Source organism: Dreissena polymorpha, chromosome 7 (genome assembly GCF_020536995.1).
Source record: "Dreissena polymorpha isolate Duluth1 chromosome 7, UMN_Dpol_1.0, whole genome shotgun sequence".
NCBI lineage: Eukaryota > Metazoa > Mollusca > Bivalvia > Myida > Dreissenidae > Dreissena > Dreissena polymorpha.
In genome coordinates, this window is record NC_068361.1 from 43,984,495 (window position 1) to 44,010,937 (window position 26,443).

General features: G+C 37.7%; 2 protein-coding genes across 3 annotated transcripts in view; one reads left to right on the forward strand and one right to left on the reverse strand.

Moving 5' to 3' along the window:
• Positions 1-262: 262 nt before the first annotated feature.
• Positions 263-9,500, reverse strand: LOC127837922 (6-phosphogluconolactonase-like). Its single transcript, XM_052365379.1, has 5 exons — positions 9,340-9,500; positions 7,441-7,641; positions 6,892-7,034; positions 5,745-5,885; positions 263-3,808 (listed from the first exon to the last, which is right to left on the reverse strand). The coding sequence occupies exons 1-5, from the start codon at positions 9,464-9,466 to the stop codon at positions 3,689-3,691; spliced, it is 732 nt and encodes a 243-aa protein (XP_052221339.1). The 5' UTR covers positions 9,467-9,500; the 3' UTR covers positions 263-3,688.
• A 121-nt stretch (positions 9,501-9,621) lies between these two features.
• LOC127837921 (parafibromin-like) overlaps positions 9,622-26,443 on the forward strand; it is a 37,343-nt gene continuing 20,521 nt past the window's right edge. For both annotated transcript variants that reach the window (XM_052365376.1, XM_052365377.1), the window contains exons 1-11: positions 9,622-9,788; positions 13,052-13,157; positions 13,745-13,877; positions 14,845-14,903; positions 15,620-15,705; positions 16,985-17,073; positions 18,418-18,551; positions 18,967-19,065; positions 20,250-20,316; positions 20,624-20,803; positions 23,206-23,293. In XM_052365376.1, coding sequence (XP_052221336.1) covers positions 9,658-9,788; positions 13,052-13,157; positions 13,745-13,877; positions 14,845-14,903; positions 15,620-15,705; positions 16,985-17,073; positions 18,418-18,551; positions 18,967-19,065; positions 20,250-20,316; positions 20,624-20,803; positions 23,206-23,293 — 1,172 coding nt within the window. In that variant the 5' untranslated portion in view covers positions 9,622-9,657. The remainder of the gene's footprint in view (positions 9,789-13,051; positions 13,158-13,744; positions 13,878-14,844; positions 14,904-15,619; positions 15,706-16,984; positions 17,074-18,417; positions 18,552-18,966; positions 19,066-20,249; positions 20,317-20,623; positions 20,804-23,205; positions 23,294-26,443) is intronic.

Genomic DNA, 26,443 nt, shown 5'->3' on the forward strand with positions numbered 1-26,443 from the left:
TGCTTCTGACAATCATCCTGTCAACCCACCTTCTTCCTGCTAGTATCTGTTAATGTTCAAGCAATAAGTGTCTTTTTTTTTATAACTGGAATTTGAAAACGGGCACATTTTGCAAAATTGCATAGAAATTTTATCGAGGTGAATTCGCATTTTTTAAAGTTATCCGCATTCATTCTTACCAATGTACATTTATATAATATATTATATACCAACTGTACAAAGGGTGTAATAATGATTTAAAATATTCATAACAAAACAATAATTTATAATACACATGAAGTTTATTGTTAAAAATACAAGAAAATCTTTCCTGATCAGCATATTAAACATGCAGAAAGATGGTGAAAAATCTTATAAAAAAAAAATAACAAACAAAAAAGGATTTCACAAAAAACAACATATATTTATTCCTTCTTGATTATATTATAAAAATAAATATTTGAAAGCAATAATATGCGTGAACATCAACTGTTAACTAGGTTATAACCATAGAAGTACAACAAGAGACCATTTGCCTTTACAAGTCCCCAAGCAGAGACGGCATTTTCAGCCAAGATTAAATCCTGTACAGACTTAGACGAGCCTTAATTGAGAGGAAAGGCTAGCGACCATCTACGAAGACCAGGTGTGGGTTTGACATTGGATGTTGCTGTTCATAAACTCGAACAGGAGTTTGGTTGCATCGAAACTGTTGAATCTCTATTGCAGAGATTCTACTCAATAGAACAGAAAGCAAGCGAGGACATATCCACATATTGCGTGAGATTAGAGGACTTATATAAATTAATATCAAGCAAGGAGGATGTAGTAAAGACAACACTGAGATTTTAAAAAGAGTGTTATGTAAAGGTTTGAAGAAAGAACTTAAACAAATGGCAGGGGTATAAATTTGATACAGTTTATGATTATGATAAATTTAAACTGGAAGTACGAATCATGGAAGCAGAAATTAAAAGCTTTGAGCCAAAAAAAGTGTCATGAAATGAATGTAGATCCAAAGAAATCAAAATTATCTGAAATGAAAGATCTATTGATAAAACTTAATGAAAGAATTTAGAGGTTAGAAAAAGAAAAACATGAACATAACTCATCAGCGTACACAGGTAGAGACTTAAGTAGGAGTCAAAGAAGGTGCTTCAGTAAAACCTCTGGTAGAGGACAAGGCAGTCAGCGGAGCAGGTCTTACAAACCACAACGTCCACAAGGCAGCCACAATTTCTTGCCTAAATGTTTTAATTGCGGCCATAAGGGCCATATTGCAAGACTCTGCCCAAATTAACATGTGCCACTATGAAAGGGTCGAATGGTGGTGCTTCAAAAAAAGACCCTACCTTAGTAGGTGACTCAAATGAAGTCAACCTAACAATAGCAAATGCAGAAACAAGAGCCCTATTAGATAGCGGAAGCTGTGTTAGTGTGATCTCAGAATCTTATTGGAAAGAAAACCTAGCTAAAACATCTCCACTTAAACCATTACAAGATATTGTCAACCTGAGAATAGAATATGCTGATGGACAGCAACTTCCATATTTAGGTTACATAGAAACAGAATTACACAGGGACTACCAAAATCATTACCACTACATTGTTTATTTTTAATTACGCCAGATACAAATTACTCTTCCAGAACTCTAGTCATCATTGGTACCAACGTCCTATCAGAATTACTTGAAGAATGCCAACAGAACTTTGGTCCACAATTCATACAGAAAGCAGATTTACACACTACTTGGTTTTTAGCATTTAGAAGTATTACTTAAAGAGAGAAAGATCTTAAGAGAAACAAGAATAAGATTGCCATAGCGAGATCTGTAGCAACATCTAGAATAATACTAGGTCCAAATGAATCAAGAGACATTATAAGAGAAACAGACAAAGAGTTAGAATATGGACAGACAGCAGCAATCATTCATGAGACTGAAGATAGTGTACTTCCAGATTATATAGACATTACTCCCGGCATTGTGAACTACGAATACAAGAAGAACAAGCAACTTGTAGTTAATGTATCCAATCTGACGACGAACACCCAAGTTACTTCCATTAAGAAAACTGCTTTTAAAAAAAAACATCCATGGTCTCTAAACACTGGTTACTCTGAACAAGTTTTCTGACTATAAGCTGCAAATATACTGGTAAATATGCATAGAAATTACTAGACTACGGAAGACATGATGTAAAAGCGAATGAAACAAAATCAAAATAAAATAAAGTGTTTGGCCTAACACTCTTCTGTAAGTTGAATAATAAATACAGCTTTTTATGCTACAATTGCCTATGAAAAAAAAGAATTGCAATCAAGTTTGAAAAACAAAATCAACTTTAAGATTTTTTTTCTTGCTGCCTTCAACAGCGTTTTGGTTAGGGATGGCAAAATTATTCGAATATTCGATTGAATGGTCAGCATTCGAATAATAAAAATGATATTCGCATTTTTTTCCAAACGTAATTTCACCAATATTTAATGACCTGCGAACCGCTTACTAAAAAGCAACCGAAATCACCTGGGAGTAACATGTTTGACGTGACGTTCTTCGTGTCAAACTGATAACGCGACCCGTATCAGTGTTGATTGCGCAATGCAATATACACGCTCTAAGAAAGGCCCCGACTGTTGTTTGCCAATGGGGTGCCAATTAACGGTTTCAATTGACTGGAGAATAATAATTAAGTTTTGTGATCACAGTATTAAAATGTGTGAATTACTCAAACGAAATCTCGCAATGCAATATACTTACTATAAGAAAGGGCCCGACCTGTTGTTTGTCAATTAGGTACCAATTAAGGGCTTCAATTTACTGGCGAATAATAATTTAGTTTTTGTGATCACAGTTTGAACAGACATTTAAATATGTGAATTACTCAAAAGTAACAGATGATATAAATTAAACAATCATCAAGGAATCATAATTCAAATCTGAAAATGCCACCAGCCCTTTCTGCAGTATGGAATACTTAACACGGTCTGTGGATAAGAAGACCACACCGTGTAATGTGTGTAAACTTAGTTTTACATATGCGCGGTCTGCTACAAATCTGTGGAATCATTAAAAAAATATTCTATGACACGATGTTTTTCATTCTATTTGTGCCCGATCACAGTATCGGTCATAGTATTAGTCAACAGCGATACAATTATTTGATAGCAACGTTAATAAACAGCCTCGTATTTAGCAAACGGATATAACTTACAAACCAATGGAAATTAACACATAACAAGGAAAAATCAATCCAGCCGTTTTATGCGAATATTTGAATATTCGATTGAATGAATTTGCGAACATTCGAATACCGATATTGGTATTCGATGCCATCCCTAGTTTTGGTCAAATAACAGTTGACAGGTAATCTATTCAACCTCTTCCTGGGCACAAGTGGGCAATCTTAAGCGGTTGATCAGTACTTAGTGTAAATAAAAATAGCACTATCATAACATATTACATCCATGTATAAATATTGTCTTGTACAATAATATAAAACAGTTTCATGAATAAAAGTCAACCAATGTATATAAGCCTTGTTCTGGGAAAACAGGGCTTAATGCATGTGAGTACAGTGTCGTCCCAGATTAGACTGTTCATCCTGCACTGACTTATCTGGCACGCCACATTAAAGAGATGCATTAAGTCCTGCTTTTACAGATCGCGGCTCATTAATAAATTGATGATGCTTGGGTCAACACAGTGTATCACAGTTTTTGTTTGAGGTTAGTAGCGGCCCCTTTGTCCAGGAACCAGTGCAGTTCCCCGTCTGTGGGCCGAACAAGGGCGGCGGGCAAGGGGGGGTCACCAGAGCCTTCTAATACTCGCTGAAATAGCATTGAATCCATGGTGAATGCATATATAAGAATAACATTAACAAAAGGTGAAAAGAATTTCTCACTGATTAAATAATACTTACACCTTAATTTTTAATTATTTTGTAAAAATCAAGAAATCCTATTTAAGTCTGAAAAATCTCAAATAAGTAAAGGGAAATCCTGTACAAATCTAGCATAATCCCATAAAAATCAAAGGACATCTTAAGAAATCCCATAAAATTCACAGGGCATCAGAGAAAATCCCATAAAAATCACAGGAAATCTTAGGAAATTGCATACAAATCCCAGGGCATCTTAGGCCATTCCATACAAATCACAAGGCATCTCAAGAAATTCCATACAAATCACAGGACATTTGAGGAAATCCCAAAGTAGTCAGTCATCCCATAAAACAATCACAGGACATCTGAGAAAACTCCCTACAATTTTTAAAGGACATCTGAGGAGTTGAATACTGATGAAAAAATATCTGAGGAAATTCCATACGAGTTGTATTAATCAGATACAATTAAAAGGAAATACCACACAAATAAGAGGTTCAAGAGATGTGTTTGTCAGAAACACAATGCCCCCTACTGCGCCACTTTTAAGCCATATATTTGACCTTTGACCTTGAAGGCTGACCTTGACCTTTCACCACTCAAAATGTGCAGCTCCATGAGATACACATGCATGCCAAATATCAAGTTGCTATCTTCAATAGTGCAAAAGTTATGGGCAACGTTAAAGTTTTCGGACGGACACACAGACTGACGAACAGTTCAATTGCTATATGCCACACTACGGGGGCCATAAAAACCATGAAAAACTGAGGTAATCCCATTAAAATCAGAGTAAATCCCATAGAGTTTTAAAAAATTAGTTATTTTTTTAATGTTATTGTGTTTAAAGTTGAAATCCTTTGCCAATCCTTATAGTAGCATTAACATTGATGGATGAGCAAGGAACTATTGAATCTGTGCCGCTGTCCACAAAATGTATGATAGAAACTTTGGTAAGGTGGAAAAAATACAAAGAGAGGTCTAAGAGACAGCCATATCCCTGTCGAGGTTTTTTTAACGCTGAAGTGGTGACGTTGACTTTAAATCAGTAGTATTGACTCCTGACTTAACGACATCTCCCAAATAATCTTCTCCCAAATAATCAATCTTTCTAACTAATTGAAAGCTTAACTGTATTTTTCTTCAAATGTGGACTTTATCTTGAGCTGATGTGACTGACTCATGCCCTCTGCACATTATCTCAATGAGCTTAGCATTGTAGCTTCATGTTTCATGAAAAACCGTGGTCCTAAAATGTTACCTCGAAAAATTACCTTGACCTCAGCCAGCTTTCTTAACATTGTCTTATTAACATAAGCATTGCTGCCAAGATTGATCAAAATCTTTAAAGAGGAACAGGGTATATAGAGTGAACATGAAATTGTAGGTTCAATCTTTTGACCTAATATGACCTTCACCTTAAGCCGGCAATGACTGACTTATGCCTTGTCCACATCATCTTTTGGACCTGAACATTTCTGCAAAGTTTCATGAAAATCCTTCCATTGATAAAGAAGATAAGTGCTGTAGAAAAACATGAGGCTCAACCTTTGACCTTGAAGTTTGACCTTTACATGGAGCCAGCATGACTGACTCATGCCTTCTGAAAATGGTCTCAGTGGCCTTAACAGTTCTGACTAGTGTATGAAAATCCTTAATATCATATTAGGAGATATAAAGCATAATGACCTTTACCTTGAACTGGCATGAGTTACTCATGCCTTCTGCACATGTCTAAATGCCCTTAACTTTGAGACAAGTTTCCTAACTTTGAGACACGTTTCCTATAAATCTTTTGAAATCTTATGTCTGGGTGAGAAAAACAAGAACATAAAGCAAGGAGCAGACTTGTTTGGGTGGGCATTCCCCTAGTTTTTACTTACCTGCACCATGTCTGCCTTGGCCACTCCACATGATGCGAACACAGCACACCTGCAATTGTTCACAACTGGCAAGGTCATGGTGACCCTGCAAGGGGGAGGCTTTGGACTGTCTGTGATTGGTGCAATTATCTGTTCCCTCTCCTATTAAATAAACATTGCATACCAATAATACGTACTTCTTTTGATAAATAAAGTATGGGATGCAATTATGAGTCGTTCTCAAAAATAAAAAAAGCATCGCAATTATTAGGTCTTTCTCCTTGTAAATTACAAAAATGCATACCAATTATCAGGTCATTTTCTTCGAAAACCGAATACTAGTATAGGCAAGCAATGATAAAGAACATTACCTGGAAAATAAAAAATAACATAGCAATTTTAAATCCTTTACCTAGTAAATAAACTATAAGATAGGAATTATTAACTTCAGCTTAAAATCAAATATAGCATAGCAGTTATACAGTCATTCACTGGAAAATCTGATACTGCATAGGAATATTTACAGGTCTTTCATTTAGGAAATCATATAAAAGATTGCTAGTAACAGTTACTTCCTGTAGTAACAGATCTTTCTTCTTGTAAATCATATATATAGTAGCTAGTAACAGATTCTTCCTCTAGTAAATCATATATAGGGTAGCTAGTAACAGGTCTTTTCCCATGTAAATCATATATAAAATCATATATATGGTATATTAACAGGTCCTTCTGCTAGTAAATCATACATTGGATAGCTAGTAACAAGTCCTTTCTCTCATAAATCAAACATGCACTAGAATTACGATCATTTAAAGATGAGGTTTATACCATGGATTGTTATCTGATTGATATGGTTGTATCAAGACACAATGGTCCAGCACAATGTATATCCTCAATTTTTCTTCTCAATTCAGAAGATGACATTTGAGTTTCCACTCAGCAGTATTGAGACTGTCAGTCAGCTAAAAAACAATCTAAAATCTCAGGTATAACCATATGCACATACTCCTACTCAAACTCAGGGTTGAGTAAGACTGAAAACTCAAAAAAACTTCTTCAAACACCATTTTGAGAATGATTGTCAAACTAATCTGAAAAAACGAGAACAAAACTCAAAGTTGATTTAGTACATTTACTCAAGTATGTTTGTGGCACAAGGCCTACCCACCTGTAGAAGCGGATGACCCGGGAAGAGTGAGCAGGTGTGCCCATCCGGTCCCATGCCCAGCAGCAGCATGTCAAACCGTGGCAAGCCGAGGCCAGGAAACACATGCCTGATCTTCTCTGCATAGTCACGGGCGCACTCTGAGACTAAGGGAATCCAATAAAGTCAATATGAACAAGGTGAAAACTTGGGTCATTATGTCAACATTTTCTTGCAGTATATTTGACAAATGTTTATGAATAAAGTTTCAAAATATTTAGTTCATAGGAGTGAGACAAACATTATTATCATTATGTTGACTTTTTCTCATAACATAGAGGACAGTTTGCTTATAATAATGATTTTTAAAATTAGGGTATACATTTAATTGAGTATTTGCTAAAAGGAATTGTGATTTTATTTATTTTCAAAGATAATCAGACATCTTTAAATGGGAAGGCTGCATGACTTATGTATCCAAAAGAGCTTAATAAAATATATAAATGATAAGAATTCCATGGAGCTAGTTATTCTTCATCTTCATAAACTATCTAGAATGACTTAAGCAAGTACCTGAGAGATTTGGATCAATTGGAAATATATTGTCTGAGCTCATGCCCACTTTGTCGACCAGTCCCTTTTTGTAAGGTGTGTATGTGCAGTCTGTGCTGTCATACGGTACATAGCGCTCATCGCAGAAGAATATCCTCCACTTGGACCAGTCTGTAGCCTTCCCAGGCAGCCCATCGCAGAGGTATTTCACCAGACTGCCACCTGTACAGAGTTGAAAAAATTGCATTTTTTTCTAAATGAGATGTTCATGCTTATTAATTTTAAAATGATATTAGCTGCCTTTTCGATATTACATGATAACGTGTCTAAACTGAAAGGTGTGAGGATTGTTCTCATAGTTCAATTTACAAAAAGGAAAACAAGTTGCCTGCAGGGCTTGGCCAATTATGACCACATAGTATAATTGAATAAACTTGGTAAAATAGAACTTTATAAGGTTACATACCAAATACCAATCCTCTAGGCTGAGTGTTTTTTAATGATAGCTTTAAACAGCAGGATTAATGCATATTGCTTTGTTACTACCCATGCATAATATAAAATATCTAGGCTCTCAGCTTCATAGCTTGAGATTTTTTTTTTGGTTTTCACGACATAAACATATTTGAAAAGATATTAAACAAGTTTCCCCCAAAGCAGGGCCAATTTTGACCCAAGGGGCATGATTTGTTCAAATAACATGTAGGTAGAGACCATTATACACTGTAACTATATTATAGCCTGTTGTACAAGATCCATAGACCTTGATCACAATATATCCAAAACAGGATAAACATGTAGCTCCAGACAGGTCTGACTTTATCATGTGGCACTTAAGTTGTCAAATTACCCTAAATTTTCATTTTATGTACAGAGCTGCTACATATTTGTACATATTTGTATAAATCTGGTTGCAAAGTCCTACATTCACATTTTTATAACTACATACATATAATATTTGTTAATTATTACAAAATAATCATAGTACAAATTATATTCTTTATCTTCAGGTACAAACGTGAATCTGAACAAAAGTTTTAGCGTAAAATACCTATAAAATGAACCTATGCATTAATTTAAACCTACCCTAACTAATGTTGTGATAGGATTAACAGGCAGCATGTTACTATTATTTACAGTTATTTTTCATAACATTTACAAGCACAAACAGAAACAACACAAGAAGAAAATACAGTTCTACCAAAATTACATCGGACAAGACATTTTGTTTATTAAGCATGTGTACAAATAAGGAATTCATATGCATTTGAGGCATGCATTTTCAATTAGTAAGTACTTTTTTACAGATTTACTTGATTTAAGGAAACCAGTTACCCACAGTGTGGGGCAAAGTTTGAGGGGCGAGAATTGACCAAAACAAAGTTTTTTTTAACCAATTATTGAACCTCAGCCTTGTGGTTTTAGAGAAGATATTTTTAGTTTTCAATGTAAACACCTGAAATGGATCAGTCAAAGATCATGCCTGAGAGGGAGACGTTTTGTGAAAATCAGCTAAGCAGTTTCAGAGGAAAATTTGCCTGAAGAAATTTTGGACAAGAGATACCAAATAACACATATCAAACGACGCCGGACATATACCAACCACAAACCTGCTCAGGTGCACTTAAAACAATGTTTTTGATTCACTGTTTAGATATTTCATTGTTGAACCACTCCAGCTTACGCTGTCATCATGGTGTAATTGCTATTTATCAAACTTCCAATCTTTGTTATTAAACCATTTACACAACCGCATGTTACACCATTTTCCGAAAGAGCATAACAGAACATGAAATGTAACTTAAAAAGCTCTGTTTCGAGTTGCCATAAATTTAGTGGAGCCTAACCTAAAGAATGTAAACTGCTCTAAGTTACATATGTCGGCCGAAATGCAATTAACCAAATATAAATAGATTTAACCTGATAAACCGACTGTAAAAATTCCATGAATAGCGATTGCTGCGTTTGCTTTCTCAATAACAAATGAACACAGTCTTTCTGCTACTTCGGCATCTGTGTCAAAAACAGAAATGATGGGCGCGGCCATGTTGGCAAATAGCCTCTATATATTACACATTTACGAAATATATTTTACACTATTTTTGAGAATTCTTTTATAATATATTACATGTTTCATTTCAGTTTGTATATAAACTTGATGAATGTTTCTTAATTGATCAATTTTTAATATTTTTATTTAATAACACTCTTTAGTTTAAATGCTAGTATTTTCCAAAAATGGCTGATGTGTTGAGTATTTTGAAGCAGTACAATACGAATAAGAAGGAGATAATCGAAAAGGATGATCAAATAATTTTCGGCGAGTTTGCATGGCCGAAAGATGTCAGGACTAACTATTTAGTTTGGGGGTAAGACCTCAATTTATGAAGTTTTGTACGCGTTTCACTTTGATACTCGTTCTGAAATGTGTAAATAGGTCACACTGTACTATAAAATGGTAAATATTGCATAATACCAGGGCTCGAAATTAACGTTTTTTTCTACTTGCAAAACATTGCGAGCTGCTTTAATACCAACTCGCAAAATCAAAAACAGTCTCGCAAATTTTGCAGCAAACATACAAAAGTTTGGACATTAATTATGTACTATTAAAACAAAATAAAAAGTACTTAACATACACATTTTATTTCTGCAATCATACAAATATATCAGTTCCTTGGACCATAAGGGTATTGTTTTCAAATATAAGTGTGTCGTGTTCACTCAGAAAACAAAAGGTAAGTGTCAGTTCGGGATATTTGTAATTGGTTTTCAAATATTGAAAAAAATCAGCTATGATATCGTGTGTTGAGTGCGACGTCACCAAAATACAAATCAACGGTTAACTTTACTTTATCTTTCGTATTTTTATTTCCGTCTGCAGGCAAATAGAAACTAGTTATGTTTGGCTTCGATGCCATGTCTGTTCAAGTTCAATGAACAAATGTGAATAGTCAACTGTTTCACGTTCTTTGTTCCAATACTATCCGCGTATCTGTACTATAAGTATACCAGTCTACATACAAGGTGCGCGCTTCCGCATACAGGTATTCAGACGTTCTATAAATTGACCTACAGTTTAGCGTTCATGACGTCGAGTGCATTTATATTACTAGTTTTTTTCCCACTATTTCATTACTCGCAAAAAAATACTAGTGGCTTAAAACTTAACTCGCAATCAGTATTTTTCACTCGCATTTTGCGAGTGTGCAAGTGTTAATTTCGAGCCCTGAATACATGTATGTCACATTTTATTTCTCATAGATGTCAGTGCTCATTGGCAGTTTTGAGAATCATTTAACTGTTTCCGCTCTTTGACAATTAATGGGTTGTTAATGACCAGCTGACCATCATTTAGCACAGTTGGTAGAGTGCCATGTCAGTGTTCCGGTGGTTTGGAATTAAGTTCAAAACAAATTCAAAAGTTTAATTAATGCTGTCAGACGTAAATACATTGAGGTTGTCTTGAAAGGTTATTGGGAGGATTGTTGTTTTTGACATATACACTCTAATACATGTGTAACAACCTGTTTTATCTATTATAACTGCATACTCAATACTTTTTCTGTCTCTATCTATTTGTTGCCTGATAATCATGTATATTGCATAAAAAAAAAATTGGGTAAATAATGACCTTAAAAGTGCTAAAGAATTTCATGAACACAGTCGCTCACCATTTTTGTAAAGTGTTAAATTAATTTTCAGGGCCCTCGTTTGGCACTTTTAACCGCCAAATATCGTCAGCTTCCCCTATGATAAAAGTATACTTTTTTCACCTTTTTCAGCGAAAAATTCCCCCCCCCCCACATTTTTATTTATATTTTTTTTTTACTTTTATACCTATGTTGCAAGCTTGTATCGTGCTACTAACCTTTGATTAAATGTATATTTATGTAAATCACATTAAAATATAGCAATTTTAGGTGTTGAATGGTTGGTGAAAAGATTTTCTAAAATTCCCCTTTTCGCCCAAAACGATGAGAAATTCCCCCTCATGAGGGCTGAGGGTGGCTACCCCTGGCGGCAAGAGAGGGCCCTGATTTTTGCATGCATGACTATTTGAAGATTAAATGCAAAAGATGTCTGATCGAGACATGGGTACAATGTATTCTTTCTGAACATTGTGTGCGTTTTAAATGGCGTGACATTGTACATGATGTATAAACTTTACGTGCTTTTGATTGAGACAAAGAGTCAACACCAAATGCATGCACAATGTTTATTTGAAGCTAGAATTTGTTAACGTCTCATTTACATTAAAATTTGGAAGTGTGTTTCGGATTAAAAATTTAATTGTGCTCATTTGAGAATTCAACATAACAAAGCATGTACAGTTGTGTTTTATGAATTTAACAACAATTTGTTAAAACGCTTTCAGATCGAATTTATGTTTGCCAATATTATGATGAAATGAACAATGCCCATGTGCCGTGTTACACATGGTTGCCATCATCTAAGTAACTGGCCAAGATTTTGTAGTGTTCACCGTTAAGACAGATGAGTGTATAAGGTTAAACACACTGCCAGAAAACCTCACACTTATGTCAAGTATGGCACGCGTCATCAGCATGATTTTACTGCCTGCAGGTATTGACTGCCTACAAATGTTGTCGCTTATTCAAAGCATGTGCTCTCAATGGCAAATATCAATTTTCCTAAATAACGATGCTCCACCTGCAGGCAGCCGTTAGTTGGATGAAGTTGAATAAGTCCCATACCGGTTTCACGGTTTTCATGGTTTGCGCTCAGTCTGTCTGTCACACTTTTCTGGAACCTGCAATAACTTTAAAAAGTCTTAATATTTTTTATGAAACTTGGAACATGGATAGATGTCAATATGGACATTTGCACGTCATTTCATTTTGTTCCTACGTCAAAAATTCTGGCTGCTATGGCAACAAATAGACTAGAAATACTGCTGAAATGGTGGTTTTCTGGATCCTGCGATAACTTTTAAAGTTCATAATATTTTTTCATGAAACTTGAAACATGGATAGATGGACATTATGCACGTCATTTCATTTTGTTCCTACGTCAAAAATTCTGGTTGCTATGGCAACAAATATAAAAAAAATAATCTGAAAATGGTGGAATTTCTGACAATGGTTGAGCCCGTAGGGGACTTATATTGCTTGACAATAGTCTTGTTGACATAGGATTGTAAATCACCTCTCAAATTCGTTATTGCTCTGATGTTAAGAGTGGCTAGTTGCAGTTACTGAGCAAACACACTGAAAATGTCAAGTGCCTAGCGGACTATGATTTTAAATTCAAGCATCAAGGGATTATTAAAGCACCAGTATATAGAATTGTAGTAATGTAGAAGTATACAGTCATATATTTCCTTCACATCAGGCAGTTAAACTCTGCTCCCCACTTTGCATCATGTGAGTTTACTTGGCCTCAGTCAAGGAGTACAGGTGGCATCATTTTTCTTCACTTAAGTATCTGGTTACTTCGGCTACAAACTGCATTCATACTTTGTCTATGAGGCACAGGTAGATTGGTCTTTTGGTATCTTTACTATGATCTTAACATAAACTAAAAGAAAGGATAAAAACAAAAACAACTCTCAAATGTTGATTTCAAAATGTGAGGCCACAATAACTTTGATATACATTGTATTTTATAGGACAGGAAAAGATGGTGTCCCCAAGGAGTATTACACACTGGACTGCATCTTGTTTCTCCTAAAGAATGTACAGCTTGCTCACCCTTTGTACGTCAGAGAAGCAGCCGTGAGTATACAAAGACTTGAGATGATTAATTCCTTACAAATGCTGTTGCATCTTATTTTAACTGTTTTTTTTTCCCCATTTTGTGAAAAAATGAGTCCCGAACTGTTCAAAATTGTGAAAAAATTAGTTGCAAAATGTGCAAAATTGTAAAAAAAATGAGTTTAAAACTTCTTTAATTAAAAAAAAAAGAGTTTCAAACTAACCAAATTGTTAAAACAATGGCCATTCTCTAAGAAGAAAAACGCCCTGTTTTAAGACAGTTTATAATTCTACTTAATTAACTAAACTTAAGCATCATTCTTATACATTTATTGATGTAAAAAGAACACATGCATTGTTTTTATGGATTTGCATGTATATGCCATTATACTTGTAATTTGTGTTAAAATGCACTTGTGTTAAGATCAAGGCAAGATTCAGAGAAATTGTTCAGTCTATTTTTTTTTGCTAAATGTAATTGCCATGTTAAAACCTGAATTACTTAAATACCTCATCTGTAAGCATTTGTAATTTTGTATGACATACTGGTGCATCAGTTTTACTACAATGTATACTGAAGCATATGCAACTTTCTTCTGCCCCTGAAGGCCACCAACGTTCAGGTAGTACGTCGTGCCGACAGAAAAGACCTGCTTGCCTTCCTTAATGGGGAGACAACGACATCTGCAAGCATTGATAAGAGCGCTCCCCTGGAAATATCTCTACAAAGACCCACACAAGGTACATATGGCTTTCTATAGATTTGGGAAGAATCAAGAGTGAAATTGCTAGGTAATTCACGTTTGCCATTTTTGTCTTGCACATACCCTCTTGCTGCCTTTCAAACTGTAGAGTAAACCATGTAATGTTGAATAAAATCGCTCTTCTTCTTAAGTTATAGACAGCCTCTTCACTATGTGTGTTGTATGAATGATTTGAAAGAAATGTATTATAATTATATTATGATGTAAATCATGAAATAAATATGTGTTATTTACTTTCCAATAGTTATTAGATCAGGCTGCTTCTTTAAGCATGCATATGGCATTTTAGAACTTCATGTTTTAAATGTTATTGCATAATTGTTTCAATAAAGGAATTAATGAAAAGACCATATAATAGCTTTATTAATAATCTTTCAATCCCAGGATTTTTGTCAACTTAAAAAATCAGTTTAGCAGTACCATGTATCTAGTCTCTGCCTAGATGTTTTGTGATTAGATGTCACAAAACACCTTCGGAAGGTTGAGTTATAGCACCAGTGCTTATACTTACAATAAACATGTACTATGTTTTACTATAGATCTTACATTATATGAACCAACTGCAGGCCTTTGCCCAGTTAACTGTTTTCAATACAATGCTATACTTTTGATAAGCCTTTATATTCATGATCTCACTTTGATGGTTAATCTAAACCCTTGCAAATCACTTTGTGGGCTGGACAACTTTCTGTTACATTCTTGAATGCTTTGTTGTAGCAGTGATGTTACTTAAAATTCTCAGCAAAGTTGCGTGTCATTTTATTTGAATGCTGAAATGTGGGACTTTAAAATTTTTTGAAGAGTTTGGATTGTTGATCAAGGAAGCACTTTTGTTGTTGGAAGATAGTTACCTGTTATAACTGAAAATGAAGTTATGTTGGTTACCCTTCTTGGTAGCTGTCTGCTATTGAGTGTTTCAGTCACTGTTATTGTGCCTTTTTTAGTGAAAAGAACAGCGGAAGAAACAAGCAATGAACAAGAGAAAAAGAAACCTCGTTTGGAGGTAATTGGCTGGTATCTTTCTTATTATATGTTGTTTTTATGATAATTGTAATGTAGTGTTTAATTAAAGTTTATGCAACAATGTCAGTCAGAAATTCATTGGGTTGTTATTTGTCTTTGCTTAAACTGTTTTATTCCGCAATTGTTCTGCCTCAGAACCCTGTCTTATACTGGGACTGATTTCTCTCCTATTTCCTCAGATTAAAAAAAAAAGTTCTTCTATTAAAATACCAGGATTTTTTAGTCCCCCTGATATAAAAATGTCCCTTTTATGTCCATACAAAATTCACTGTTGATTAAGGCAAAGAAACCTGTATTAAGAAGCCCACTTTTGTATGGTTAATTACTTATTCTAATGATGTCTTTTTTTGGAACTTGATCCGAAATGTTTTACTGTATGTTCAAACATTTTTTTCCTACAAATTGTTAAGATGTTTTATTTCAAAAATGATTCTAAATGTGTTATGCCAGAAAGAGCTATAGTGTTCAATTTTATAGGAATGTATAAAGAAAAAATGAAGCCAAATTAAAACCTTTTTAGCTCAAAAAGATCAGTTTGCAGTAATCAACTAATTTTGCAGACCATTTATATATCAGAATGATGAGATGTAACCTACATGTATCAAGTTGATGATGTGTAACCTGCCTCTATCATTTAGATACTATCCTGTGACAAAAGGTTCCATATGAAAGCACATATATCTTGCCTGTTTGTAGGAGGAGCAAGTTCAGCAGGCCAAGAGGAACTGGATACACAAGATCGATGGATACAAGGAATCATCTGTCTTACCTGCGGCACTTGCGTAACCATGATTGCTAAACCCATCTCACTCAGAAGCAAAGTGATAATGGCTATGTGCAAACAGCATAAAACCAGAACAGCCTTCGAGTAACTCGCAGTCTGTTCAGGCTTTATGCTGTTTGCTGCTCATCAGATTCTAAGCGTTGCAAATGAAGCCTTTAAAACTTGAATCTAATAAGAAAGGTCTTAAGTTATATTTAACTTTCTAAGGGACTACAAATACGTCAAAATACGTATTTATGTGAGAAAGAGTTATATATTGTCTTAATAATAGATAAACTGAGTCTGGTTCTTGTTAATCTCTGCATAATGAATATGCCTTTAGTGGCATCCCAGATTAGCCTATGCAATCTGCACAGGCTATTCAGGGATTACACTGTACACTTTTATTGAATTTTGTGTTGAATAGATGTATCTTCTAAAGGAAAATCAAGTCTAGGTGGAAAGTGTTGTCCCTGATTAGCCTGTTTTGACTGCACAAGCTAATCTGGGACAACACTTTACACAAATGCATTAAACCACGTTTTAACAGAGTGAGGTTCTGTTATTATATTACAATGAAATCAGTAAATATCTCAAAGCAATTCTTTTGAAAAGTTAGAGAAACAAAAAAAGTTGTCTAACACCAAAATGACATAAAATAGAATTAATATAAACAATTTCAAAGCAATCTTATAAAATAAAGTAGTATTTATCATCGGAGATTATATTTGCATGTTTTTCTCTTTTCATTTCAGTAAAAGGTGTGCTCTTTTAAAAAGTATTCGAAATTGTAAATACATGTGTTTCAATAATATTTTATTTGAAATGTTTACACTCACCATAAAAAGATGATCAATTTTCATATAAGGAATATTTTCAGTGAAATATTAGATTAATATCTTGATGTTCAAACGGCAAATGCAACAAAAAGCTTTTAAGCTTCATGGTAAATATATGAGCCTTGTTCTGAGAAAGCTGGGCATAATGCATGTGCGTAAAGTGTCGTCCCATATTAGCCTGTGCAGTCGGCATGCATTTAGCCCAGTATTCTCAGAACGCGATATGTATTTACCATGATAATTCATGTTTTTAAAGTCATCAAAGTATTCACTTCGACCAAGCAAGCCTTTATTCACACATCATTACTTGAGACCTTGAAAATGTTACAAATTCACATTAATGAAAAAGATGATCTGAACAACGCTGCTTCAAAATAAACAGTTGCAGGGCTTTCGGGCTTGTGCACATTTTGATCATTTATTTTGCCTATTGAGATGGTCATGCTTGGTTCATTATAGTTCTTCATCGCTTCACGAGGCCATGCCTCTGGAGAAGATTGCTGCCATCAAAGCCAAGCGTGCCAAAATCAAGCGAACCAAGATTAAAGGTAGGTTACTGACTACCAGGCCAAGTTACTGTTGATCAATGCTTTGCCAGATATTATTGACATATTTTATCTAAGTTTGAAAACTTGTCAGTGAATGAATACATGTCAGTGATTTTTTTTGCCTTAATTTGTTACAGCCTGTGCCTTTTGAATTGGGAAACAGTGAAATTGGGAAAAATAGCGTGATAAACCATAAAATTGGGAAAAATTAAGCATTATAAATAGGATTATAAGTAACAGAAGTGATATTGTTTTTAAGTGCATGTTCAGGGAGTTTTCTAGAAAAGGAGTCTGGTGAAATTTTTTTTTAATCAATAAAAGTGGCAAGTTTGGGAATGATTTATGGACAAAAATGACTAAATCCAAGTTATATATTTTTAAGATGTTTAAAAAATAAAGTTTAGACCTAGATTTAAGAAATCATAATTAATTTATATGAGACTTCTTTCTAAAAAAAAAAAAAAAAAAATGTTTTTTTGTTTTTTTTTTGAAGTTGGGCTTTTTTTGGGAAATTTTGGTCAGAATTTTGGGGAAAAACGTGTATTTTTGCGATTGGGAAGCAGCCGAAATTCGGCTGTAAATTTGAGCAAAAAAAATCACTGCATGTATTATAGGTAGATAAAGGTCTACTAGGCTGATTGCAGTGAATGAAATGCGATGACGGTCTGTGCCAGTTAGTTGCTTATAGTTATGCAACATGCTTGTAAAAAATCCATGGATATCATGATTTTATGTGCTGTACCTTTATTTCATTGAATAATATTCTTGACCTCTCATTGCTGAATCACTTCAGTTCTATAACAAGTAATGAATAGTGTATTTTAAATACTTGATCAGTTGGGAAATAATGAAGTTTAATCTAATTTACATGTGGGAGGATGAACGCTTCTTCCTCAAAGTTCGATGGAAATTCACAGGTACTTGCCTTTGAACGCTATCTTAACACCCACATCACCTTTTCTTATTGACATTGACCTACCAATAACATCAGTGTTACTTACTATAAAGCTTTGATACTTTCATTCCACACCTAGCACATGTACATTGCCTAACCTATATTTTATCTTGATAGTGAACTTATTTTGGACTAAGAATTATTTAAATCGACAAATTAATTGATACTGACAAGGTTTCCACTGAGTGCATCAGAGTTTATTGAAGTGTGTACATTGTTCATTTTTGTTCTTACATATTTCCGAAAGGAATTTTTGTTTGGTGGCTGGAAATATATATAATAATTTTGGCTAGGGGGATGAGGCAGAAGTTTTGCCCTTAAAAATGAACAGAAATATGCCGGGAACAGTTTTGCACTTCACCCTCAATTGACATGAAATTCCCTTTAAGGTGATGATGACATTCAGCCTGGGGCACTGGAACAGCGCAGCTTCGTGGATGCAGAAGTTGATGTCACACGTGACATTGTCAGTCGAGAACGACTCTGGAGGACGCGAACCACTATCTTGCAGAGTAACGGAAAAGTATGATTTCTTTAGTTACCACTCTTCAAGTGAAAAACCTGACAATTCCTTGTATTGATTGAAGTTGGCATTTAATTAATGGAAACAAATAATAACACAAAATATATTATTTGTAAAAAGGACATTTGGGTTTTGCCTAAGTCTTATTCAAATAATAAATCTCTGGGTCTGTGTTTGAAAATTTAGAGCTTAAAAGCTTTATGGAGTGAATGATTTATATAAACTTGTGAAATATATGTATGATTGCTTAATAACATCTGTTGCTCATAAATATTATAACACTAACTAAATGAGACAATTAAAACAAAAATGTTCTGGTTTGTTCATGTCTGTTGCTTATTGGTTATATCAAGTACACTAAACAAAAAGCAATCTGGACAATTTAAGAAAATTATTACATGTTGTGTTTTCTCAGCAATTCTCCAAGAACATCTTCAGCTTGCTGCAGTCCATCAAGGCTCGTGAAGAAGGCCCGTCCAGGAGCTCTCATGGCGTGCCTCACACTCCCTCAGTGGTATGTAGCCTCATGCATGGTGGGGTGTAACCTTCCCCATGATGTGCCTCACACCCCTTAAGTGGTATGTTGCCTCAGGCAAGGTGGGGTGTAACCTCCCCATGGTGTTCCTCACACCCCCTCAGCGGTACATTGCCTCAGGAAGGGTGGGGTGTAACCTCAATCAAGGAACTATGTGTAGTCCCTCAATTAGCCTTGCCCACCATCACTTTGTGGAGGGTCAGGCAGGGTCGTGACAATAACTTACGTGTGTTTCCTCAATTAAGGAACTATGTGTAGTGCCTCGATAAGCCTTGCCACCCATCACTTTTATGTAGGAAGAGGCAGGGCGGTGTGTAACTGCAATAAAAAGCTATGTGTCATCCCTTTATATGCTTGCATTTTGTATTTCATTGGTTATCACTGGTCTGTATTCTTAATGTCCTTATAAGGATTTCCTGTATTAAGTGTCCATGGGACAACTTTAATTAGTTAACTGGGCATTTATAAAAACTAAAATGTATTTAATACTTTTTAAAATATCATCTAGTTTTTAGTGCGGCGTTTTTGGAGAAAACCCAAGGTATTGTCGTAGCCAGCTCATCGTCCGCCGTCTGCCGTCCGCGTTGTGCTAAAACCTTAACATTTTGTTAAGGTTTTGAACATTGGCTCTTAAATCAAATTGCTTCCACCTACAACTTTGAAACTTCATATGTAGATGCACCTTGATGAGTTCTACACACCACACCCATTTTAGGGTCACTAGGTCAAAGGTCAAGGTCACCGTGACCTTAAAAAATAAATAAATTCTGACACTCTTTCATTTATTCAAAACTGCACCCATAGCCGAGCGTGGCACCTGTTATGCGGTGCTCTTGTTTAAAATACATTGTATCTGGGGTTGATATGCATCTTATAAATTAATTGAAAGTGACAGCTACTGTTTGTTAAATTTTAACAATTGACAAAATATCAATCTTATTGGCTCTCAACTTTATTACAAGTAACAAATTCAAGTCTACCACATTTTTTGGTTAAACAAAACTTATTTTCTACATGAAATCTTTATTTATTGAAATAATTTCGTTTTTCATTATTTTAATGTTCAAAACACCACTTCTGTGATTATATTATTTTGTTTATTCTTTTTGATTATAACTAATACACTTGTTCTTAATAGTAATAAAAGTTAATGATTGTTTCAGCCCCAACCCAAACCACAGCCCATTGCATACAACAGATACGCACAGGAAAGCTTCGGAGCAAAAGAATGTAAGACTTCAAATCTATTTTCAGAGTCTTTTAATGTCATTGATATTTGTGTCGATGCAAAATGTGGAAGCTTGAAGATATAAGCGACATTTCTCATTTACGTAGACACTAGTATCAGGAAAGTATGGCACAACATTTAAAGATTATGTTTTATTAATGCATACATCATTCCTCTTTAAGATGATTCAGTTTTATATCTTTACAAAAAGATGCAATACTCTGGTAGAATTAAGATCCTGATACTTGTTGATCGTGAATACATTTCTGCAAAACACTGAAACAACATCTGCATGTCCCCATCTAACAGCTACAGAAGGGTTCAACATCGAGACCATGGGCACATATCACGGCATGACCCTGAAGTCAGTGACAGAGGGAGCCACAGCCCCTAGAAAACCAGCGGCCCTTCAGCCCCCTTCTCAGCCCCAGGCTGCCCCTGCTAGCAGGCCGATCTCACAGGCCCGACCCCCACCTGGACAGAAAAAAGGTCAGGACTCACCAGTGTTTAATAATCAACCCGTTCTCACTTAGAAGCAAAGTGAAAATGGCTATGTGCAAATAGCATAAAACTTGCAGTCTGTTCAGGTTTTATGCTGTTTGCTGCTCATCAATATCTAAGGTTTGGATATGAAGCCTTACAAACTTGAATTTAGTAAGAAAGCTCTTAAATGAAATTTAATTTTGTAAGGGACTACAAATGCGTGAAAAAACCTATCTAAGTGGTAAAGGGTTAAACAAAATTTGAGACTCATTTTTGGGACTGACATTAGGCACCATTGAAAGTGAATATGAAATGCACCAAGCCCTGTTTTCCCAGAGCTTGCACTGAGCCCTGTTTTCCCAGGGTGTGCACTGATCCCTGTTTTCCCAGTGCGTGCACCAAGCCCTGTTTTCCCAGAGCGTGCACTTAGCCCTGTTTTCCCAGAGCGTGCACTAAGCCCTGTTTTCCCAGAGCGTGCACTAAGCCCTGTTTTCCCATAGCATGCACCAAGCCCTGTTTTCCCAGAGCATGCACCAAGCCCTGTTTTCCCAGAGCATGCACCAAGCCCTGTTTTCCCAGTGCGTGCACTAAGCCCTGTTTTACCAGAGCGTGCACCCAGCCCTGTTTTCCCAGAGCGTGCACTAAGCCCTGTTTTCCCAGTGCGTGCACCAAGCCCTGTTTTCCAAGAGCGTGCACCGAGCTCTGTTTTCCCAGAGCGTGCACTAAGCCCTGTTTTCCCAAAGCGTTCACCGAGCCCTGTTTTCCCAGAGCATGCATTAAGCCCTGTTTTCCCAGAGCGTGTACCGAGCCCTGTTTTCACAGAGCGTGCTTAAAGCCCTGTTTTCCTAGAGCATGCACTAAGCCCTGTTTTCCCAGAGCGTGCACCGAGCCCTGTTTTCCCAGAGCGTGCACTAAGCCCTGTTTTCCCAGAGCGTGCACATAGCCCTGTTTTCCCAGAGCCTGCACTAAGCCCTGTTTTCCCAGAGCGTGCACATAGCCCTGTTTTCCCAGAGCATGCATTAAGCCCTGTTTTCCCAGAGCCTGCACTAAGCCCTGTTTTCCCAGTGCGTGCACTAAGCCCTCTTTTCTCAGAGCATACACTGAGCCCTGTTTTCCCAGAGCGTGCACCGAGCCCTGTTTTCCCAGAGCGTGCACTAAGCCCTGTTTTCCCAGAGTGTGCACTGAGCCCTGTTTTCCCAGAGCATGCTTTAAGCCCTTTTTTCCTAGAGCATGCACCGAGCCCTGTTTTACCAGAGCGTGCACAAAGCCCTGTTTTTCCAGAGCGTGCACAAAGCCCTGTTTTTCCAGAGCGTGCACTAAGCCCTGTTTTCCCAGAGTGTGCACTAAGCCCTGTTTTCCCAGAGCGTGCACTAAGCCCTGTTTTCCCAGAGCGTGCAATAAGCCCTGTTTTCCGAGAGCGTGCACTTAGCCCTGTTTTTCCCAGAGCGTGCACTAAGCCCTGTTTTCCCAGAGCATGCACCAAGCCCTTTTTTCCCAGAGCGTGCACCGAGCCCTGTTTTCCCACAGCTTGCACTGAGCCCTGTTTTCCCAGTGCGTGCACTAAGCCCTGTTTTCCCAGAGCGTGCACCAAGCCCTGTTTTCCCAGAGCATGCAACGAGCCCTGTTTTCCCAGAGCGTGCACTAAGCCCTGTTTTCCCAGAGTGTGCACTAAGCCCTGTTTTTCCCAGAGCGTGCACTAAGCCCTGTTTTCCTAGAGCATGCACCAAGCCCTGTTTTTCCCAGAGTGTGCACTAAGCCCTGTTTTCCCAGAGCATGCACCAAGCCCTGTTTTCCCAGACCGTGCACTAAGCCCTGTTTTCCCAGAGCATGCACCAAGCCCTGTTTTCCCAGAGCATGCACCGAGTCCTGTTTTCCCAGAGCGTGCACTAAGCCCTGATTTCCCAGAGCGTGCACCGAGCCCTGTTTTCCCAGTGCGTGCATTAAGCCCTGTTTTCCCAGAGCGTGCACCAAGCCCTGTTTTCCCAGAGCATGCAATGAGCCCTGTTTTCCCAGAGCGTGCACTAAGCCCTGTTTTCCAAGAGCATGCCCTAAGCCCTGTTTTCCCAGAGCATGCACCAAGCCCTGTTTTCCCAGAGCATGCACTAAGCCCTGTTTTCATAGAGCGTGCACTAAGCCCTGTTTTCCCAGAGCCTGCACCGAGCCGTGTTTTCCCAGAGCGTGCACTAAGCCCTGTTTTCCCAGAGCATGCACTAAGCCCTGTTTTCCCAGAGCGTGCACAAAGCCCTGTTTTCCCAGAGCGTGCACTAAGCCCTGTTTTCCCAGAGCATTTACTAAACCCTGTTTTCCCAGAGCGTGCACCGAGCCCTGTTTTCCCAGAGCGAGGCTGAAATGCATTTAGAGGACTAGTTCAATTTGTCTATAACTATGTTTTTGTCTATATGGTACAGGATCTCGGACCCCTATCATCATCATCCCTGCTGCCACCACCTCTCTCATCACCATGTTCAATGCTAAAGATGTGCTCCAGGATCTTAGGTATGCCATACCGTTGTACCATAGGATTTATAATAGGGGTGTTTGACTGCACTATTAGTGCTCCAGAATCTTAGGTATGCCATATTGTTGTACCATAGGATTTATTATAGGGGTGTTTGACTGCACTATTAGTCCTCCTGGATCTTAGGTATGCCATACCGTTATGCCATAGGATTTATTATAGGGGTGTTTGACTGCACTATTAGTCCTCCAGGATCTTAGGTATGCCATACCGTTGTACCATAGGATTTGTTTTAATGTCATAAATACTGACCTGTTATCGTATGCTTATACTTTCCAAGGGGAAATAACTCATCCGGAATTTTAACTGGGAATCCGCCACCTCAATACCGTAATACAGGCCAGGTTAAACATAGTGCAATGCAACCTAGCCAAAAATCGGTAACCAACCCTCAATATTCTTTCCGGATCAACCAGGTGTATACGTGTCTTTTACGGCTCTGAATTAAAATATTGTTTTTCACTTGGTTGATTGGGGTTTTGAATAGATAAATTGTGTTATTTATCTTTTTATTTCTCATTCGGATTAATTTGTGTGGATTTAATGGATTTTGTTTCATTTGTAAAAGGTAAGCCATGCTTGTTTTTATCGAACAATGGTTTATTTCTACCATGCTGGGTGTTTTCAGGCGCGAACGAGCACATGCAAAACGTGCTCTTCTAATACATTGCTAGAACGTGCAAAGCATGTTCTTCTAATGTGTTGCGAGATCGTGCAAAGCGTGTTCTTCTATTGACAGATTGTTTATCATTTGCCATTGTGTGCAATAATGATTTTAAAGTTCCGTATGACAATCTAATTGATCGTCATTTTATTTTTCATCTGTTTTGAATTAAACTTTTGTTTAATTTATGATCTACGGCAGTATTATTATAATTTTCATTATGGTCAAATAATGATTTTATGTGCCGTATGATAATCTGGTCTGTGACCAGTTTATGGTTGAGTATGCTTTGCTCTTGTTTTTCATATATTCGACTACATGATGGTAGCAGAGTGGATAAATACCCGGTGACTTCGCAGATCATGGATGATAGTTGCAGTATCAGTCACCGGGTATCGGGCACGATCGCGACCGTACTATGCTTAGTCTCTTAGACAGTCGGTCAACATCAGACCATATGGCGACACCCGTCAGCCGGTCTTTGCCTGATGGCATTGGTCAAGGACATCGACCAATGCCGGACCATTTGGCATCCGCCATACGGTCATTATCCGGTGACAACACTGGTCATGATATGACCGGTACGTCACCGGGGACGTTGATCACGGACCATTGATCGACGTCTGACCGGCCAGTCCGGTCACCGGTCATGTCACCGGTGCGGTCCGGTCATTGATCACCGGTCACCGGTCAGGTCACCGGTCATGTCACCGGTCCGGTCCTGTCACCGGTCCGGTCATTGATCACCGGTCCGGTCACCGGTCATGTCACCGGTCCGGTCATTGATCACCGGTCCGGTCCGGTCACCAGTCCGGTCCGGTCACCGGTCATGTCACCGGTCCGGTCACCGGTCATGTCACCGGTCCGGTCACCGGTCATGTCACCGGTCCGGTCATTGATCACCGGTCCGGTCCGGTCACCGTCATGTCACCGGTCCGGTCTGGTCACCGGTCATGTCACCGGTTAGGTCATGTCACTGGTCCGGTCATGTCAACGGTCCGGTCCGGTCACCGGTCCGGTCATTGATCACCGCTCCGGTCACCGGTCAACAGTCATCAGTTAGGCCTGCCACCGATAACACCAGTCACCGGTCAAGAAGAAGAATTCGGTCTTCTTCATTGAATTATTCTCCTATTCTTCGTTGAATACATCGTCTTCATCAAGGATTGGACATCGGACAAGCTCTTCTTCGTCGAGCAGTTCTCATCGTCGCGGCTCTCGTAAGCGATCACGTCATCACTCACGGAGACGTTATTCTAGAAGATCTCGGTCTCATCGCAGTCGATCCACATCTCGGCCGATCCAGATCTCGACATCGCAGGAAACGAGGACGTCGTCAACCTTCACGTAGACATCAGCGGACTGCATTGAGCACCACTGGATAGTTATCGAACATACCTCTCCTTCATTGAGCAGTTCTCGGCGTTGATACGCTCGTAAGCGATCATGTCAATGCTCACGGAGACAATATTGTAGAAGACAATATTTCGGCATCGAAGTTATATGGATGTCGCCACTTCTCACGTAGGCGTTAATGAACCTACTGGTCATATCGACGTTCTCCATTTTATTCCTTTAGGAATATCATGTCTCCATTCCACGTGTGATGGTTCTTCTTATGGCATCCACACATGTTGCAGTCACCGAGCTGTAGTTGTATACGAACACTAGTTCGTTTAACATTCAGGCTTCGGGATAAGCTGTTCTTTTCTCCACTACGACTACAAGGACACTTATGCCTATTAATACTGATAATCTACCGTTGTTTTTCCGGTTAACATTATCAGATGACTTCTTGGATGGTCATTCTTCTGCACCAGATATTTCTATTCTGACGCAGTTATATTATACCGGTCCCGATCACCGGACATCGGTCACCATTCATCGGTCATATCACCGATCACTGATCACCGGTCAGAATAAGTGATGTCTCATCGCCATCGGATTGGATTTTTTGGCATGATCTTCTTTTCCGAGCAGTGCTTGACATTGATAACAGACCATATGGATTCCACCATTTTTCGGTCTTTAACTGGTAACGTCACCGGTCATATTATGACTGGTCCGTTCACCGGGCTACAGTTACCGGTCATTGACCGGTCCGGTTCGGTCACCACTTACCAATTACCGGTATTCCACTGTGTTTTCATCGGTCAATTTTTAGTATCACGGGTATTGTCTACATTACATAGTTGTATACCCCTGGCTATGATTGTATTGAATACTATATTTTATGGATTCAACAATCTACATGACTTTTTGTGTTTTTCAATACTGATGTTCTACTGGCGACGGTTACCAAATCATGCTATATCTGTTATTTGTACTTCTATCTCAACCAGCTACATGCAGACTACTGGTCTTGCAGATAGATCGGCTGAAGTGGGCTCGGAGACTTGCATTGAGGTCGAACATTACTATTTGACCTCTATTAATTTATGTTTGAGACCCGAAGGATGAATAG